Source organism: Hylobates moloch, unplaced genomic scaffold (assembly GCF_009828535.3).
Source record: "Hylobates moloch isolate HMO894 unplaced genomic scaffold, HMol_V3 SCAFFOLD_3, whole genome shotgun sequence".
NCBI classification, from domain to species: domain Eukaryota; kingdom Metazoa; phylum Chordata; class Mammalia; order Primates; family Hylobatidae; genus Hylobates; species Hylobates moloch.
This window is the reverse complement of record NW_026652278.1, coordinates 132002718-132018186: the sequence shown is the minus strand read 5'-3', so window position 1 is coordinate 132018186 and position 15469 is coordinate 132002718. Positions and strand designations below refer to the sequence as shown.

General features: G+C 39.8%; 1 protein-coding gene across 2 annotated transcripts in view; it reads left to right on the top strand.

The window, feature by feature from the left end:
* The window catches only part of TBC1D9 (TBC1 domain family member 9), a 135149-nt gene that overhangs the window by 62282 nt on the left and 57398 nt on the right, over positions 1 to 15469 (top strand). For both annotated transcript variants that reach the window (XM_032147584.2, XM_058436773.1), the window contains exons 3-5: positions 7549 to 7667; positions 14204 to 14432; positions 14843 to 15104. In XM_032147584.2, coding sequence (XP_032003475.1) covers positions 7549 to 7667; positions 14204 to 14432; positions 14843 to 15104 — 610 coding nt within the window. The remainder of the gene's footprint in view (positions 1 to 7548; positions 7668 to 14203; positions 14433 to 14842; positions 15105 to 15469) is intronic.

The following is a 15469-nucleotide window of genomic DNA, read 5'->3' as shown; positions in this document are numbered from 1 at the left end:
CCTCCCGAAGTGCTAGTATTACAGGCATGAGCCACCTGGCCTATCAATTTTAATAAGTAGATATTTTATATGAATGTAACATAAATTATCTACTTAGTATGTTATTGGAAATCTAGGTTTTTTTCCCCTACTATTACTGTATTTTGAACAATCTTAGTGAATATTCTCCCAACAAAATCTTTGCACATTCTCTTAATTATCACCTTAGGAGAAATTTATGGAAGTAGATATCTTGAATCAAAGAATATGCATATAATTAAAATAGCAAAAATAAAAAAGTTAAAAAAAGGATATGCATATAATTAATATGTCTAGCCTGATTGCCCTCCAGAAAGAGACATTTATGTTCCCACTATCCAGTAAAATAAGGATGTTAACTACTGATTCTTACTGCCAAGGCTGAGTGAGTTACCTGGGACTCTCTCTTCTCAAAGTGATTATAAAGCTGTGAGCATATTATTATGACCCATAAGAGATTATAAGCAGAGTTATGTCAGAATCTTATCATAGTTACACAAGAGGGCCTAAGCATATAATATGCACCCTTTGCAATCAAACATAAGTGTTCCAGGGCCTGAGAGGTTTGTGCTAAATGTATGTTAGTTGGGCAGTAGTTAAGCAGCTAGTTTCTTTTCTTGACATCAGAAGTTAGAAATATTTTCTGAATCACATTTCAAGATGAGGTCTTTGTGTTCTGCTGCTTATGATAATTCCAAAAGTAACTGGTGTTTTCTGTGTTCTAAGGACTTGACATGTATTACCTGACTAAATCTTTAGCACAAACCAGTGTGTTAAGTGTTGTTCCTTACATATTACAGACAAGAAATCTGAAGGACAAAGAGGTTAAAGTAACTTACCCATGGCCCCAGAGTTAGTATGTGGCATTGTAGAAGTTTGAAACCAGGTGTACTTCTTCGACATGGTCTGAGGCATTAAGTAATATCGCCTTACTCATAACCAGGCTTCTTATTATTTCAGATAATTTAACCTTTATTCATACTCACTGCACTTGTAAAACATGTAAGAAGGCAGCAAAGTGTAGCAATTTGGAGTGTAGACTTTGGATGTGTGCGGTGGCTCGTGCTGGTAACCCCGGCACTTTGGGAAGCTGAGGTGGGAAGATCACTTGAGCCCAGGAGTTTGAGACCAGACTGGGCAACATAGTGAGACTCTGTCTCTATTAAAATAAATACAAAAATGAAAAAAGATTATTAAAAATATATATATATAGGCTTCAGAGCCAGAAAAATCTGGATATGTTTGACAGTTTTTTTGTTGTTTTTTTGGTTTTTTTTTTTAAACAGGGTCTCACTCTGGAGTGGAGTGAGCCAGGCTGGAGTGCAGTGGCACAATCACAGCTCACTGCAGCCTTGATCTCCCATTCTTAGGTGACCCCCTACCTTAGCCTCCCGAATAGCTGGGACTACAGGCACACACCATCACACCCTGCTAATTTTTGTAATTTTTGTAGAGATAGGGTTTTGCCATGTTGCCCAGGCTGGTCTCAAACTCCTAGGCTCAAGTGATCCACCTGCCTTGGCCCCTCAAAGTGCTGGGATTACAGGTGTGAGCCACCATGCCCGGCCTGTTTGACATTTCAGTAGTTAAGTATGATGCCTATTCTTGGTAAGCACAAATAATAGAGGGCATTATCATTATCATCTTACTTAACCTGATTATAATTATAACTTTAGTTAGATGTGGATTTTGAAAAAGTATATTTTCGTTTGTTTCTAAAAATGTTTCAAATCTCCATGTTATTTTTGGGTTTTGTCTTTTGCCTTCTCTGAATATAAGTTTGTAATTTTTCTGGATGTACAAAGTATAAGGGTGGCTTGGTAAATACAGGGACAGGTTAAATGTTGCTCCAGTGTATGGAGTAATACTCTTGCCTTCATTTGGTGTGGAAACTTCAAAATTATCGTCTTTGTGACTAAGATTATATTGGATAAGGCCATAATACAGATGATTTCTTCATTTGGTTCCCTTTATTTAATTAGCTTCAAGTGCTATTCATGTGAGCTCAGTGATCCACATAGCCTGTTCTGAATCTGAAAATACTAGGTCAGTTGCTTTTTCATCCCTTGGAGGCTTATTGGGTTTTTGTTTTGTTTTCTGCTATGTGATGAGTGGTTTTTATTTTTGTATGCACATACAGATGTACCTACACATGCGCGTACATACACTTATGATCAATGAAAATTTACCATTTTATTTATTCTGCAATACAGGTTTTTCTCAAATTCTGCAGTCCCAGAAACAAAATGTATTATTCCTAGGAGGTAGGAAGAAAAAAATGTACTATGAATCATGCATCACAAAAGAAATATCTGCCGAATATCTATCAATTGAGCCTTAAACCTTTGTTCTTAATCCTCAGAGGCCAGACGTGATAGAATCATTTTGGATGTCCATCTTCTATTTATTTCAAGTAGACTTCATGACTTTAAGACAGATTTCAAACTAGATGAATAATTAGACTAGGATGATTTCATATTTTTCATTATTGCAGACAACATTAAAAAATTTGCCCAGGTTCTATATTTAGGGCCTCTGGCCATTACCCTAAAAAACTGCTTTAAATTATAATGGTTCTTATTTTTTAGAAGTCAATGTCTAAACCTTAAGCCTATCAAGTGTTCTAGTTTTTAGCCACAGCAGAATGCCTTAACTTGCATTTCCTGAAGGATTCTCATACCCAATATCAGGGTTCTTTGTTATTCCAGCTGATTACACAATCGGGTCAGCTTGTTTTTCCTGCTGCATCTCTGTAAATGGGGCCTTTCCAGAAAATCCACAGCCAAGCCCTTCCTTTCTCTTCTGAGTGTCCTAACACAGTTTGTTCAAGCTGCTGGGTAAATAGATCAGTTCCTTGTCAGGGTCATGACAAAGGAGCTTCATATTATCTCACTTTAATAACAAGTTCTAAGACCTGAATTATTGTAGCACGTGTACTTACCTACTTGAGAAATGGAAGAGCCATTTATAAGGAACATTTGGGATTCAAACACGTTTCCTTTGGAGTCTCACAGTTTTTTAGGGAGTGGTCCAGAGAAAGTGGCATTTGCTCTGGTATCTCTGAGAGGTAACTTGGACCCTTTTTTCTGGAGTGAGAAGTGGACAGAAGTGGCCACCTGCTTCCAGGAGTATTTTTTACTGGATTGGCATCTTCAGACGGTGGTGGTGAATTCAGTCCTGGCTCTTACTTTTCAGTATCCTCGTACTTTTAGTGACCGGAACCTGGAGCTGGAACACCTGTCCTCACTGCTTCTTTGTGCATTTAGGAAAGTGTTCAGAGAATATATGGTGCATTTGTGCAGTAAATATAAATTTTAAGATACTTTTACGTTATTCTCCCCAGAAAGTATCTGTTGGATCTAGATAGAAATCCATAGTTCAATTTCTACAGCTGCTGTTTACTGATGGCGTTTGTCTTTTTTCTTTTCTAAAATAGCATATGATGATAATGGGTTCATATAATAATACACAAAGTTCTTCTGACTCTTGAGTAGTGCTCTCACCATGCTCTGCCCTTTACCAAGTCGTCACACTAGGACCTTTGCTTTTAGAGTTCCTGCTACGCTGGTCATAGAATCCAGTCTTCTGAAACTCTTTGTATCTTAGCCTTGGATGTAGCCAGAAGAAACCTCCAAAACCCCTTTTGGCAGTACTGAAGCAGCCCCAAAGCACTGAGCATGCCGAAAGGCTTGAAGATCCTGAGACTTACGGTCCCAGCACCTCTCCTATACATGGGAGCAGCGAGTGGCTGGCGATGACTCCAAAAGGCCAGCCTTTTCATGTGACACAAGTGTGGGAGGAAGGACAGGAGACAGAGGACAGAACAAAAACAGCACAAGCAGAAGCAATAGGTTTGGGGTTAATGCTGGTAAAGGAAGATAGACATGTAGGCATTACCTACCTCATAGCGAGCAGTAGAGAAAAGAGCCAGTGGGGAGAACAATGTTGGAGGTGGATGGTGGGGATTATGGAAATGATGGACAGTGGGCAGTGTGGGACAGCAGGTCCTGGGGCAGCAGAGGAGGCAACAGGTGGGGAAACAGTGATAGTAAACCTGAACTTCAATGCAAGATTATTCAGATGACTATTTGAAGATGGGGTGGGAAAGACAATTAGCCATGTGGACCTTTATATAATGTCAGTGAAGGTTGGAGGTACAAGTTAGATGTTTATTGAAGGAGTGCATTCATATGGGCATATACCATTTCTGCTATGGGAGTGTGTGTGTGGTGGGGATGTACATATAGAAATGTGTGCATAAAGAAACCTTTATCCTTTCTTTATGTGTAAAGCACACAGGCCGGGCACTGTGGCTCAAGTCTAATCCCAGCACTTCAGGAGGCCAAGGCTGGCAGATTGCTTGAGGCCAGGAGTTTGAGACCTACTAAAAATATAAAACCAATTAGCAGGGTGTGGTGAGACACACCAGTAATCCCAGCTACTGGGGAGGCTGAGGTGATAGGATCTCCTGAGCCCCAGGAGTTTGAGGATGCAGTGAGCCAAGATCATGCCACTCTACTGTAGCCTGGGCAACAGAGCGTGACTCTGTCTCAAAAAAAAAAAAAGGAAGAAGAGGAGAGGGGGGGGGGGGGGGAAGGGGGGGGAGGGGAAGGGAAAAGAGGGGAGGAAGGGGGAAGGGGAGCCAGGAAGGGGAGAGGGAAGGGGAGGAGGAAGGGGAGGAGGAAGGGAGAGGAGGAAGGGGAGGGAAGGGAGAGGAGGGGAGGAAGGAGGAAGGAAAGAGAAGGGGGGAAGGGAAGGGAAAAGGGGGAAGGGAAGGGAAAAGGGAAGGGAAGGGGGAAGGGAAGGGAAAGGGGGAAGGGAAGGGAAGCAGGGAAGGAAGGAGGAAGGGAAGCTTTGAAAGCAACATGTGCAAAGCTGATAGGTCTTGTGGCTGATTGGCTTTTCTATCCACAACAACCAAGGAATAGTGTTGGATTCCATGGGATTCTGAAAGTAAAGTACCTGGTGTGATAACTTGGTAAAGGGCAGAGCATGGTGAGATACCAGTCAGGAGCCAGATTATCCTGGCTGAGCCAAGGCTCAGACTCCACAAGGCATATCTGTGATCAATGTAGGTAGGGACAGATGAGAGGCAAAACAGAGATGAATTATGTCTCCTGGGTCTGCAGAACTCAGTCCTGTGGTTCCCAGGAGTACCTCTGTCCTGAGGTGCAGTCCATCTGACAGTGCCAACAAGCACAGATGGAACAACCGGGTGGAGGATTCATGGCTGGCATTTATTCTGCACAGGGCTCTCTCTGCGTCTGCCGCATGTCACAGCTGGTGATGGTGGTGACCTGGTTACAGACAAGGAAGAGCTCTGTATGTCTGAAAAAATTTTCCAATTAGTATTTAAAATTTTTAAGTCTAAAATATTTTAAAGCTCTCAAACTCCAAAATGACTCATTCCCTAAATATTTCAAACAGGCATTGTACTTTGCATTTGAACAGTATTTTTACTGTCCACAATGTGTCGACAGACATTAGCCCTTGTGATTTTCACACCCTCCACAGGGTCTCACTCTGTTGCCCAGGCTGAAGTGCAGTGGCACCATCATGGCTCACTGCAGCCTCAAACTCTTGGGTTCAAGCTATCCTCCCACATCAGCCTCTGGCGTAGCTAGGAACTACAGGTGTGTGCCACCACTCCTGGCTAATTTTTAAATTTTTTGTAGAGATGAGGTTGTCACTCTGTTGCCCAGGCTGGTCTCAAACTCCTGGCCTCAAGTGATCCCCTCACCTCTGCCTCTGAAAGCACTGGGATTAGAGGAGTGTGCCACTGCCCCCAGCCAGTTTTGTGTTTTCAATTGATCTCAATTTTACAGAATTTGAGACAGAGATTAAGCACCTGTCTAAAGTCACCCAGCTGAGGTGGCAGAGAAGGAGGAGGTACCCGGCTGTCCCAATTTCAAGGTCTTGCCATGACATTGTAGGACAGTTATCCCACTGCTTTTACATGTGGTAGCTTATGGCCATGAAAGAGCAAGTGTGGAAAATACCCAAGAAGAGGAGCAACGTATTCTTCAGTGTTTTCACTGGACTCTTCTCTACTAAGATACCTGCTTTTTTTTTTTTTTTTCTTTTAGACAGGGTCTCACTGTGTCATTGTCAAAGCTGGAGTGCAGTGGTGTGATCATGGCTCACTGCAACCTCGACCTCCTAGGCTCATGTGGACCTCTCACCTCTGCCTCCCAAGTAGCTGGACTACAGGCACATGCCACCACGTCTGACTGATTTTTCTTATTATTATTTGTAGAGACTGGGTCTCCCCATGTTACCCAGGCTGGTCTTGAACTCCTGGGCTCTAGTGATCCTCCCGTCTTAGCCTCCCAAAGTGCCAGGATTACAGTCGTGAGCCACTGCACTCAGCTGATACCTGCTTTTTATCCTTCACATAAGCATCCTTTGTAGGCAATTTTGATGTTTAGTCTCAAAGTAAAACAGAGTAAATGTGGGTTTTGTTTTGCCTTTCCTCAGTGTATCTGAAATTTCTCATTCCCTCTTTCTCCTAGATTTCTTTCTCTCATTCTCTCAGAGATTTTAGTTCTGCCACAGTTCTGAGTATAATTGCAGATACATTTGTGTCTCCTGTCTTTCTTTCTTTGTCAAGAATCAGAGATTCTGAGATCTCACTGATGACGAAGAACAGAGAGAAAAGATACTTTTAAGAAATCAATTAAAATATAACTTGGAAATCGAAGGAGAATCCTGAAGGGTGAATCAATGGAATCACAAACTCCTTCTTTAGCATTAGGGGAATTTAGTCCTGTATCTTTATACCTCCACCCTGATGGCATACCTATTATGCCCTGCAGCTGTGAGCAAAAGCAGAGTAGTGATTACATATACTACAAAGCTGATTGTTTAAGTTTGGAGGTTGCCAGAAGAGGTATCTTAAATGCTTCTTATTATTGAACAAAATGTGGTGACTTGGTTGAGGCTGCACGGATGACCTCATCCCATTACATTTCAAGGCAACTGTGCTAATGAGAGCCAGGCTGCTATTCCCTAGTGATAGTCCATTTTCACATCTCATTCATAATTGAAGTGAGTGGGAGTAATTTTTTGCCCATTATAGGAGGTGGTTACATCAGTTCTCCAGTGGCATACCAAAGCTCTCAAATTGTTGCAACTTAACAACTGTAACCTAGTATCATAAGATCTATGTTACTCTGTAAAGTGCAAATTCTAGAAGGGAGGAAAGGGGAGGGATGTGCTAAACTCTAGTCCAGGAAAGTGAATTTGAGAAATATTGCTGCCTTCTGATCTGAAACAATGTCCTCAAAGCATCTGCAGTCACCTAATCAAACTTGATTATAATACAACTTGATTATAATATTACTCTTGCATTTCCACATCCTTAAATGTCTTGTGTCTGTGTCTCCTATGGAGGAGAGAAAGCATTTAAAGGCAAAGCTCTTGGTCCAATAGTCTCCTTTGATGGTATAGACTATATTGAAAAAGTGAGCCTGGTTTTTAAAATATCTTTGGCATGAAATCTGACATGAATTATTATTTTCATTTGTACAGGTGGTTCCAGGAAAGAAATCACTGAACACTGGGAATGGCTTGAGCAAAATCTCTTGCAGACACTCTCCATCTTTGAAAATGAGAATGATATCACCACATTTGTGAGAGGAAAAATACAGGTAGTGGGATAAAAGAAAAACCTTTTTAATTGGAAATAATTTCAAATTTACAGAAATGTTGTAAAAATAAGAACTGAATAAAACATACCTGTATACCCTTTACCCAAATTCACCTGTTAACATTTTACTCCATTTGCTTTCTCATGTGTGTGTTCGCCTCCTCTCCTGAATATTTGAGTGTGTATTTTCTAAGAATAGGGCTATTCTTTTTTATTTTATTTATACATGATATTTTACATATTTCTGGGATACATGTGAGTGTTTTTTACATCATAGAATGTGGAATGATCAAGTCAAGGTATTTGGGGTAGTCATCATATGGAGTATGTATTATTTCTATGTGTTGGTAACATTTCAAGTCCTCTCTTCTAGCTACTTTGAAATAGACAATATATTGTTGCTAACTATAGTCACCTAGTCGCTATGGAACATGAGAACTTATTTCTTCTAACTGTAAGTTTGTACCATTCACCAGCCTCTCTTTGTTCCCCGTCCCACCTTCACAACTTTCTGAACCTCTGGAATCTATCATTCTACTCTGTCTCCATGTGACCAAGTTTTTAAGCTCCCACATGTGAATGAGAACATGCAGGATATTCTATTAAATAACAACACTACATTTATTACCTGCAATATTTAACATTATATGTAAGTTTAACATTAATACTAGAATATTTGACACATATTCTAATTTCATTAACTGGCCCACTTAATGCCCTTTATAGCCTTCCCCACCCCCACTCCAATACAGGTAATTATCTAGGAAGACATTGCATTTAGTTTTCATGTCTTTAGTCTCCTTCAGCCTGGAACATTTCCATAGCCTTCCCTTGTCTTCTATGACATTGAGGTTTTTAAAGTATACAATTCTGGTTTTTTACTAGAATGATTTCATTTTGCATTTCATCAGATATTATGAATCGATTCAGTTGTTGCATTCCTGGATGGAATACTGCATAGGTGATCCTGTGTCCTTCTCAAGGTATTATTTCTTGAGGCACATGACACTCATTTGCCCCTCATTGGCGTTATGAACCCAAGGTGTTATATCCAATTTCTCCATTGTTGAGTTACTAATTTTGCCTTTGCAAATAATAAACAGTTTTCTGTAAGAAAACATTTTCAGGCCACACAAATATATCACTCTTTGTCAAAATTTCTGTCTTGATTTAGGATCGATCCATTGATGATTTTTCATCTGAACCAGTCTTTACTGTGACAGTTTACAAGATGGTGATTTTATAAAATAATGCTTGTCCAATTCCAGGCCTCTCCCACATTTACCATTTGGCAACTATTATTCTACTCTAAGCAAGAGCTTTCCCTCCATTTATTTATTATTTATTGATTATTGATATGGACTCATGGCTTCCTGTATTTTCCAGTTGTTTGTGTTTCATTACTGGACTTAATTATTTTGGTGCTCACACTGTCCCAGATTTAGAGGGAGCCCCTACAAATTGCCTCCTTTGTCCTTGTCATAGTCTCCTTTATTTATTTATTTATTTATTTATTTATTTATTTATTTATTGAGACAGAGTTTCGCTCTTGTTGCCCAGGCTAGAGTGCAGTGGTGTGATCTCTGCTCACTGCAACCTCTGCCTCCTGGGTTCAAGCGATTCTCCTGCCTCAGGAGGTCAAGACTGCAATGAGCCATGATTGCACCACTGCACTCCAGCCTGGGCGACGGAGTGACACTCTGTCTCAAAAAAAGAAGAAAAGGGCTATAGGAAGAAACTAAAGCTTAGAAGTGACAATAGCCAGGAGAAACAAGTAAAACAAACAAAAACCAATTATGTCAAACAGCCATTTTCCTTTTTGTTTGTATTACACCAAAAATGTCATTTAATTCCCCTGAAACCAATTATGAGGAGGAATTTGCTATTAATGCAGTTATGTGTGAAAGAATGTCATTCATGTGTAAATGAATGGTTTAAGCTTTCACATATTGTCCAATAATCAAGGGAACCAACAAAGTTATTTGTTTTGAAACCTAATTAACTTTTATAAATTATAAATGTAATAGTTAACTACAGATGCAACCATAATCCAAACACCTTATGTAGCATTTTGTGTATTTCTTACCAGACCTCCTTTTTCTTAACTATTTTTTTTTTTTTTTATTAGAGACAGAGACTCACTACATTGCCCAGACTGGTCTTGAACTCCTAGGCTCAAGCAATCCACCCACTTCAGCTTCCCAAAGTGCTGGAAGTACAGGCCTGAGACACCATGCCTGGTCTCCCCACTTCTAATATGCATATTGTTATAATAGTAGTCTCATGTACATATAATTTTGTTCTCGTCTTTTTTCTTGACCAGTATCTACAATATTGTTATATAATTTTTAGTTATTATTCCATAATTGACTTTACCATTTCTGTCTTTCTAGAAGTCACCTTAGCTTCTAGACTAGTGGATGGCAGGTACAAATAAAAGTCCAGTTAATACTTTTGTTCAAACAGTATAACTTTGCCCACAGGCTGTGTTTTTCCCCCTTTGGGATAGATTATAAAATTTGGATGAATGGGTTAAGTAGTTTAAGTATCTTTAATAGACCTTAGTAGATATTGTTAGTTAGAATCTCTGTGTGATTACAGCATTGCTTGCTTTCAGCATTTTGGTGGTTTAAATTGTTTTTCAAAAATAAATAGGCAGAAGTTAAAGCCTTAATGTTTTAGTTTTGTCTTTGGTTATTATGGGGTTGAATATTTTTTCATGTTTGCTAAGTTAAATTTCTCCTTTTTGTAAATTACCTGTCAATGTTCTTTTGCATATTTAAATTTATATTGAACATCTGATATAATAGGATTTTCCAAAGTCATGAGAAGCTGTTTCCTAGAACTGGAATGACCTATTTTATATTATGTGAAACCTGTAGAAAAACCTGTAGAACCTGGGAAGGAGCTATTCTATCCCTGTATTCCATAATCTAGTCTACCTGGCTAAAAAATTATAGCCAACTAAGAAAGGGTTCTACATTCTGGATTATTTCCTTTCTTAGTGTTGAGAAAGTTGGTATTTTAGCTTTATGGAGACTGTTAGCCTTACTGTTGAAATGAGCTGGCAAAGCCTTGTCTGTTGATACTAGTATATTAGACCCTAGAGTGTTTCTGAGTGATGGTTCTTGACTGTATTTACTCTCATATATAAAAGCATTTTCTCTTTAAAATTTCAGTGAGCAGGCCAGGTGCTGTGGCTCACGTCTGTAATCCCAGCACTTTGGGAGGCTGAGGCAGGCAGATCACCTGAGGTCAGGAGTTCAAGACCAGCCTGACCAACATGCAGAAATCAAAAATACAAAAAAATTAGCCAGGCGTGGTGGCGCATGCCTGTAATCCCAGCTACTCGGGAAGCTGAGGCAGGAGAATCGCTTGAACCCAGGGGGCAGAGGTTGCAGTGAGCTGAGATCGAGCTATTGCACTCCAGCCTGGGCAACAAGAGCAAAACTCCATCTCAATAAATAAATAAATAAATAAATAAATAAATAAATAAATAAATAAATTCAGTGAGCATTCTAGAAATGTGGTATTTAATAGATTTTTAGATAGCATAGTTCTGCTCATGGTTTGTTATATGTCACTCATGCTCACATTCTCCTCATTTTGACTTTCAATAAGAGTGCTACTACAGTGACCCAGGAGAATAGCATGTTAGCCCACTTGAGGGTCTCCAGGCTTCTCTAAGTTGTTAACCTTTGGTGATTCCCTGGAGGCCCAGCTGCTGCTTTCTGTTAGCGGGTTCTCATTCAGTTATTTTTATGTACTCATTCATTTATTTAACCTTTCATTCATAGATATTTTTTGATCCTTCTCTAAAGGCACTGACAACTTTGAAATGTCACATAGGCCACAGGTGTATTTGCCAACTGCGAAAGGCATTTTTCATCCCTTTTCCCTTCTGAATTGACTTCTCCTTCCCACCCACAGGTCCCATGCCATCATGCTGCCTTCAGTTGTCTGAAGTTCTTAAAGTAACACTACCAATGCCTGTTTGTCCCTAGAATAGCCTGGGTCCAAAATTGAGCTCCCTCCTGGCCTTCATTGAGCTTAATGTCTTTGTTCTCTTGGTGGAGTGATATCAGTGGTAAATAGAGGAAAATATCCTTATGTTAGATATTTTTCCAGGGAAGCACATTGCTACTTCTATTGCTATCCATAATGCCCTCCAGTATGACAGAGGAATAGAAGTTAGCAACTTGGTACCTAATTTCTCAGGCATTGCTAACTCTAAAACAATTGTAGATTTAGAAATCTGCAACTCTGGATTATACAATAAAGACTAAGATATGGCCCCTTAAGATATCTTTTAATTTGGAAAAACAACAACATGGATTCATTTAGTAATATTGAACATATTTTAGGTGCTAGATATTGGTGATTAAAATGTTCGAGACATTCTTTTTATCTTTGGAATTCATAGTTAGTGGTAGAAGGACATATAAACATGCTATTTTCTGCCAGCATGTAAATTAAGACAACGTAGATGTGAGAATGCTTAGAACCCATTTGGAATTAGGCTGGTTTCACAGGGAAGGTGGTATTTATGCTGGACCTGGAAAGGTTGACTTGGGAAGATTGAGAGCAGATTTTATGGGTTAAGATTCAGTGCAGATTTCTTTTCTCTTTCACTGAGAGCCTGTGGAAGATTTTAAGGCGGGAATGCTATAGTCAGATCTCTGTGTCAGAAAGTGGCCATATGAAGTAAATTGGAGTGTGGAGAGTGTTGTCAGGATGCCATTTGGGAAGCTATTATATAGTAATTCCTGGACTGTATAGAGGGACTTTGGGATGGTTTTGTTAGAAGAATAGGATGAAGACTTGTCTTGGGGCTGTGCTTGCATTGTAAGCCCACCATTTGCTGTTATGATTATTGTTTACCTGCTTACTTTTAACTAGAATTGGACAGTGACAGAGATTATAGAATACTGAAGCCCTTTGTCTTGCCATCCACTCAGCAGCATCACAACTACCAGCAACAGGGCGAAAGGTCTCCAGTGGAAATAAGACTCAGGAAATGATTTCAATACATAATGCAGAGAGAATCAACATTACTTCATGTGGGGGAAAAAGAAAGATAGTTGAGAAAAGGCTCACAAGAGACTTTGGGATTTGGTGGGATTCACGAAACAGAACAGTCTGATTCCAGATTTTAGGCATGTAGAATGGGAGGGCCATAGGCAAAAAGGTGGGAACGTGCAGAAATGACATGTTCAGGCCCCAAGGGTGCCTCAGGCTGGCTGGAGCACAGTTACTAATGGGACATTTGGGTGGGATGTAGTCCAATGAGAAAAAGTTGCAGCATTGGTTGGATCCAAAAATGTACATGGGTCTCGGCTACTCTGGGCACACTGCCTGTGGGCTACCCTGCTTCACAGGGAGCAGCCAATCTGCAATAAAAATAAAAATTAAAACATTAAAACAAAGTGTACATGATCTAGATTTTTGGACTTTATACTGGTGGTGGTTAGAAACCACTAAGGATTTTGGTAAGAATTTTGTGGTCAAATCCATTTTAGGAAGACAAGTTTTTAAGGAGCATCAAGGATGCACTAGAAGCTTTAAGAGCCCAAAAAGCAGGAATTCTAGGTATGAGGAGGCAGTTGCAATTTTCTATCCTTGGGCTACAGAGGACTCAGTCATGTCAATGAGAATCTGAGAAGTTGGCCAAGGCTCCACAGATACACAGTGATGCGGTGGGGGCACGAACCCAAGACTTGCATGCTCTAAAGGTCATGCATTTTCAGTTCTACCTTGAGATCAGAGAAAATGAAGATGAGGCGGAAGGGATTTGAGGATTACAAAGTCAAAGGTGGAATTCAAGGGAGCATTTTCCATCCAGATATATGTAGAAGCCAATTTTCAGGGAATTACAGAGGAACTGGGTAACAATGAAATGGCTTCTCAAGTTATTATAATGATTGAATGGTAGATTAACCTGGTCACTTGCTATGCAGATGTTTCATTTCCTGTCTAACTGTCCAAAAATCCTGCATCTAATATTATTTTTGCTCTCATATCTACCCCTTTTCTGCTCAGATGGTTACTTGTTTTTCCCTGTAGGCTCCCCAGTGTTATTCATGGCCCTGAGACAGTGAGTGTGGAGCTGAGTGTCAGTTAGTGACATGTGTTTGGTCTTTCCTCACTGGCTCATTCATGATGAATTTTTATTAATCTTGGAGAAAGGCAGAAGTTGACTTTTGAGACAACTCTACCGTAATAAGCTTAGTAAAAACACTAAGACTAGCAAAATCTTTGTATTTCTTCATTTGTAGAGTAAAACTATAGGCTTCATTCCTAGTAAACGTAACAAAATAAAATTAGCGCCAATAAAAATATAATAAAATCTATATTATGTGAAAATATTTTAGTACACAAATACTACTCATTAATTGGCTTAGAATTTGGGGGTTGCCATTGAAGAGCATTCCTCAATTTTTTTTTTAATTCTAGCCTTAGAAATTTTTTCTTCTGGAATATGTACATCTCTAGTCGTATTAATACCAGTTGTGTGCTTTGTGTTTTATTCCTTATTAGGGCATCATTGCAGAATACAACAAAATCAATGATGTAAAGGAAGATGATGACACGGAGAAGTTTAAAGAAGCCATTGTGAAATTTCATAGGCTGTTTGGGATGCCGGAGGAAGAGAAACTCGTCAACTATTACTCTTGCAGCTATTGGAAGGGGAAGGTCCCCCGTCAGGGTTGGATGTACCTCAGCATTAACCACCTTTGCTTTTATTCTTTTCTTATGGGAAGGGAAGGTAAGTCATCTAAAATTTCAGTAGGAAACTTTGGAAAGTCTACCGAGGTTTGCCCTGAACTCATAAACCACATCAAAATATCAGAAATAAATCTATAGTTATAAGTAAGTCAATACTAATTTTTTTTACTACTGAAGTGAATTTAATTATTTTTCAGTTCAAAATGGTCACTAAGTAATAAAGATTCACCAAAGGTGTAATTAATTCAGTAGACATGGATTAAATCTATAATTCTGACCTCAGAATTCACATGGCCCAGATTTACCTCTTAAAATGAACAAGCAAAACAAATATGGTTTTATAAACTCAAAGGAGTTAAGTGGGATGGGGAAGTAGGGTTGTGAGACTGCAATATCTTGAAAGAGTTTTCAGGAATCAGATGTTGACCCAGGCTTGTTCCTTGTGCTCAGCAAAACTGGTCATCCGGTGGGTAGACATCACTCAGCTCGAGAAGAATGCCACCCTGCTTCTGCCTGATGTGATCAAAGTGAGCACACGGTCCAGTGAGCATTTCTTCTCTGTATTCCTCAACATCAACGAGACCTTCAAGTTAATGGAGCAGCTTGCCAACATAGCCATGAGGCAACTCTTAGACAATGAGGGATTTGAACAAGATAGATCCCTGCCCAAACTCAAAAGGAAATCTCCTAAAAAAGTGTCTGCTCTAAAACGGTGGGTGATAGAGACCTTTAGAAATGAGAAACTCACTCATTCATTTATTCAGTGTCACCTTTTCTGACCATCTTCAAGGGTTCTGAACACTCTTCTGTGTGTAGATACAAAACTAAAAAAGACTAGCTGAGGTGCTACCAGTTCAGAAAGTGAGACAGACATGACCTGCTCCAACACAAGGCAGCAGGCACTCTTCTGGTCTTGTGAACACAGTGCTGTGGGTGCACACATGGGGGGTGGTAGCCTCAGCCCAGATGGGGAAGAGTGGGTAAGAAAGGCCTCTCAGTGGAGGCTGCTTTGAGCTGGGCTCTGAAGAGGTGATAGAAGTTACCTGTGCAGGTACATATCCATGCCTGGATTTTTCA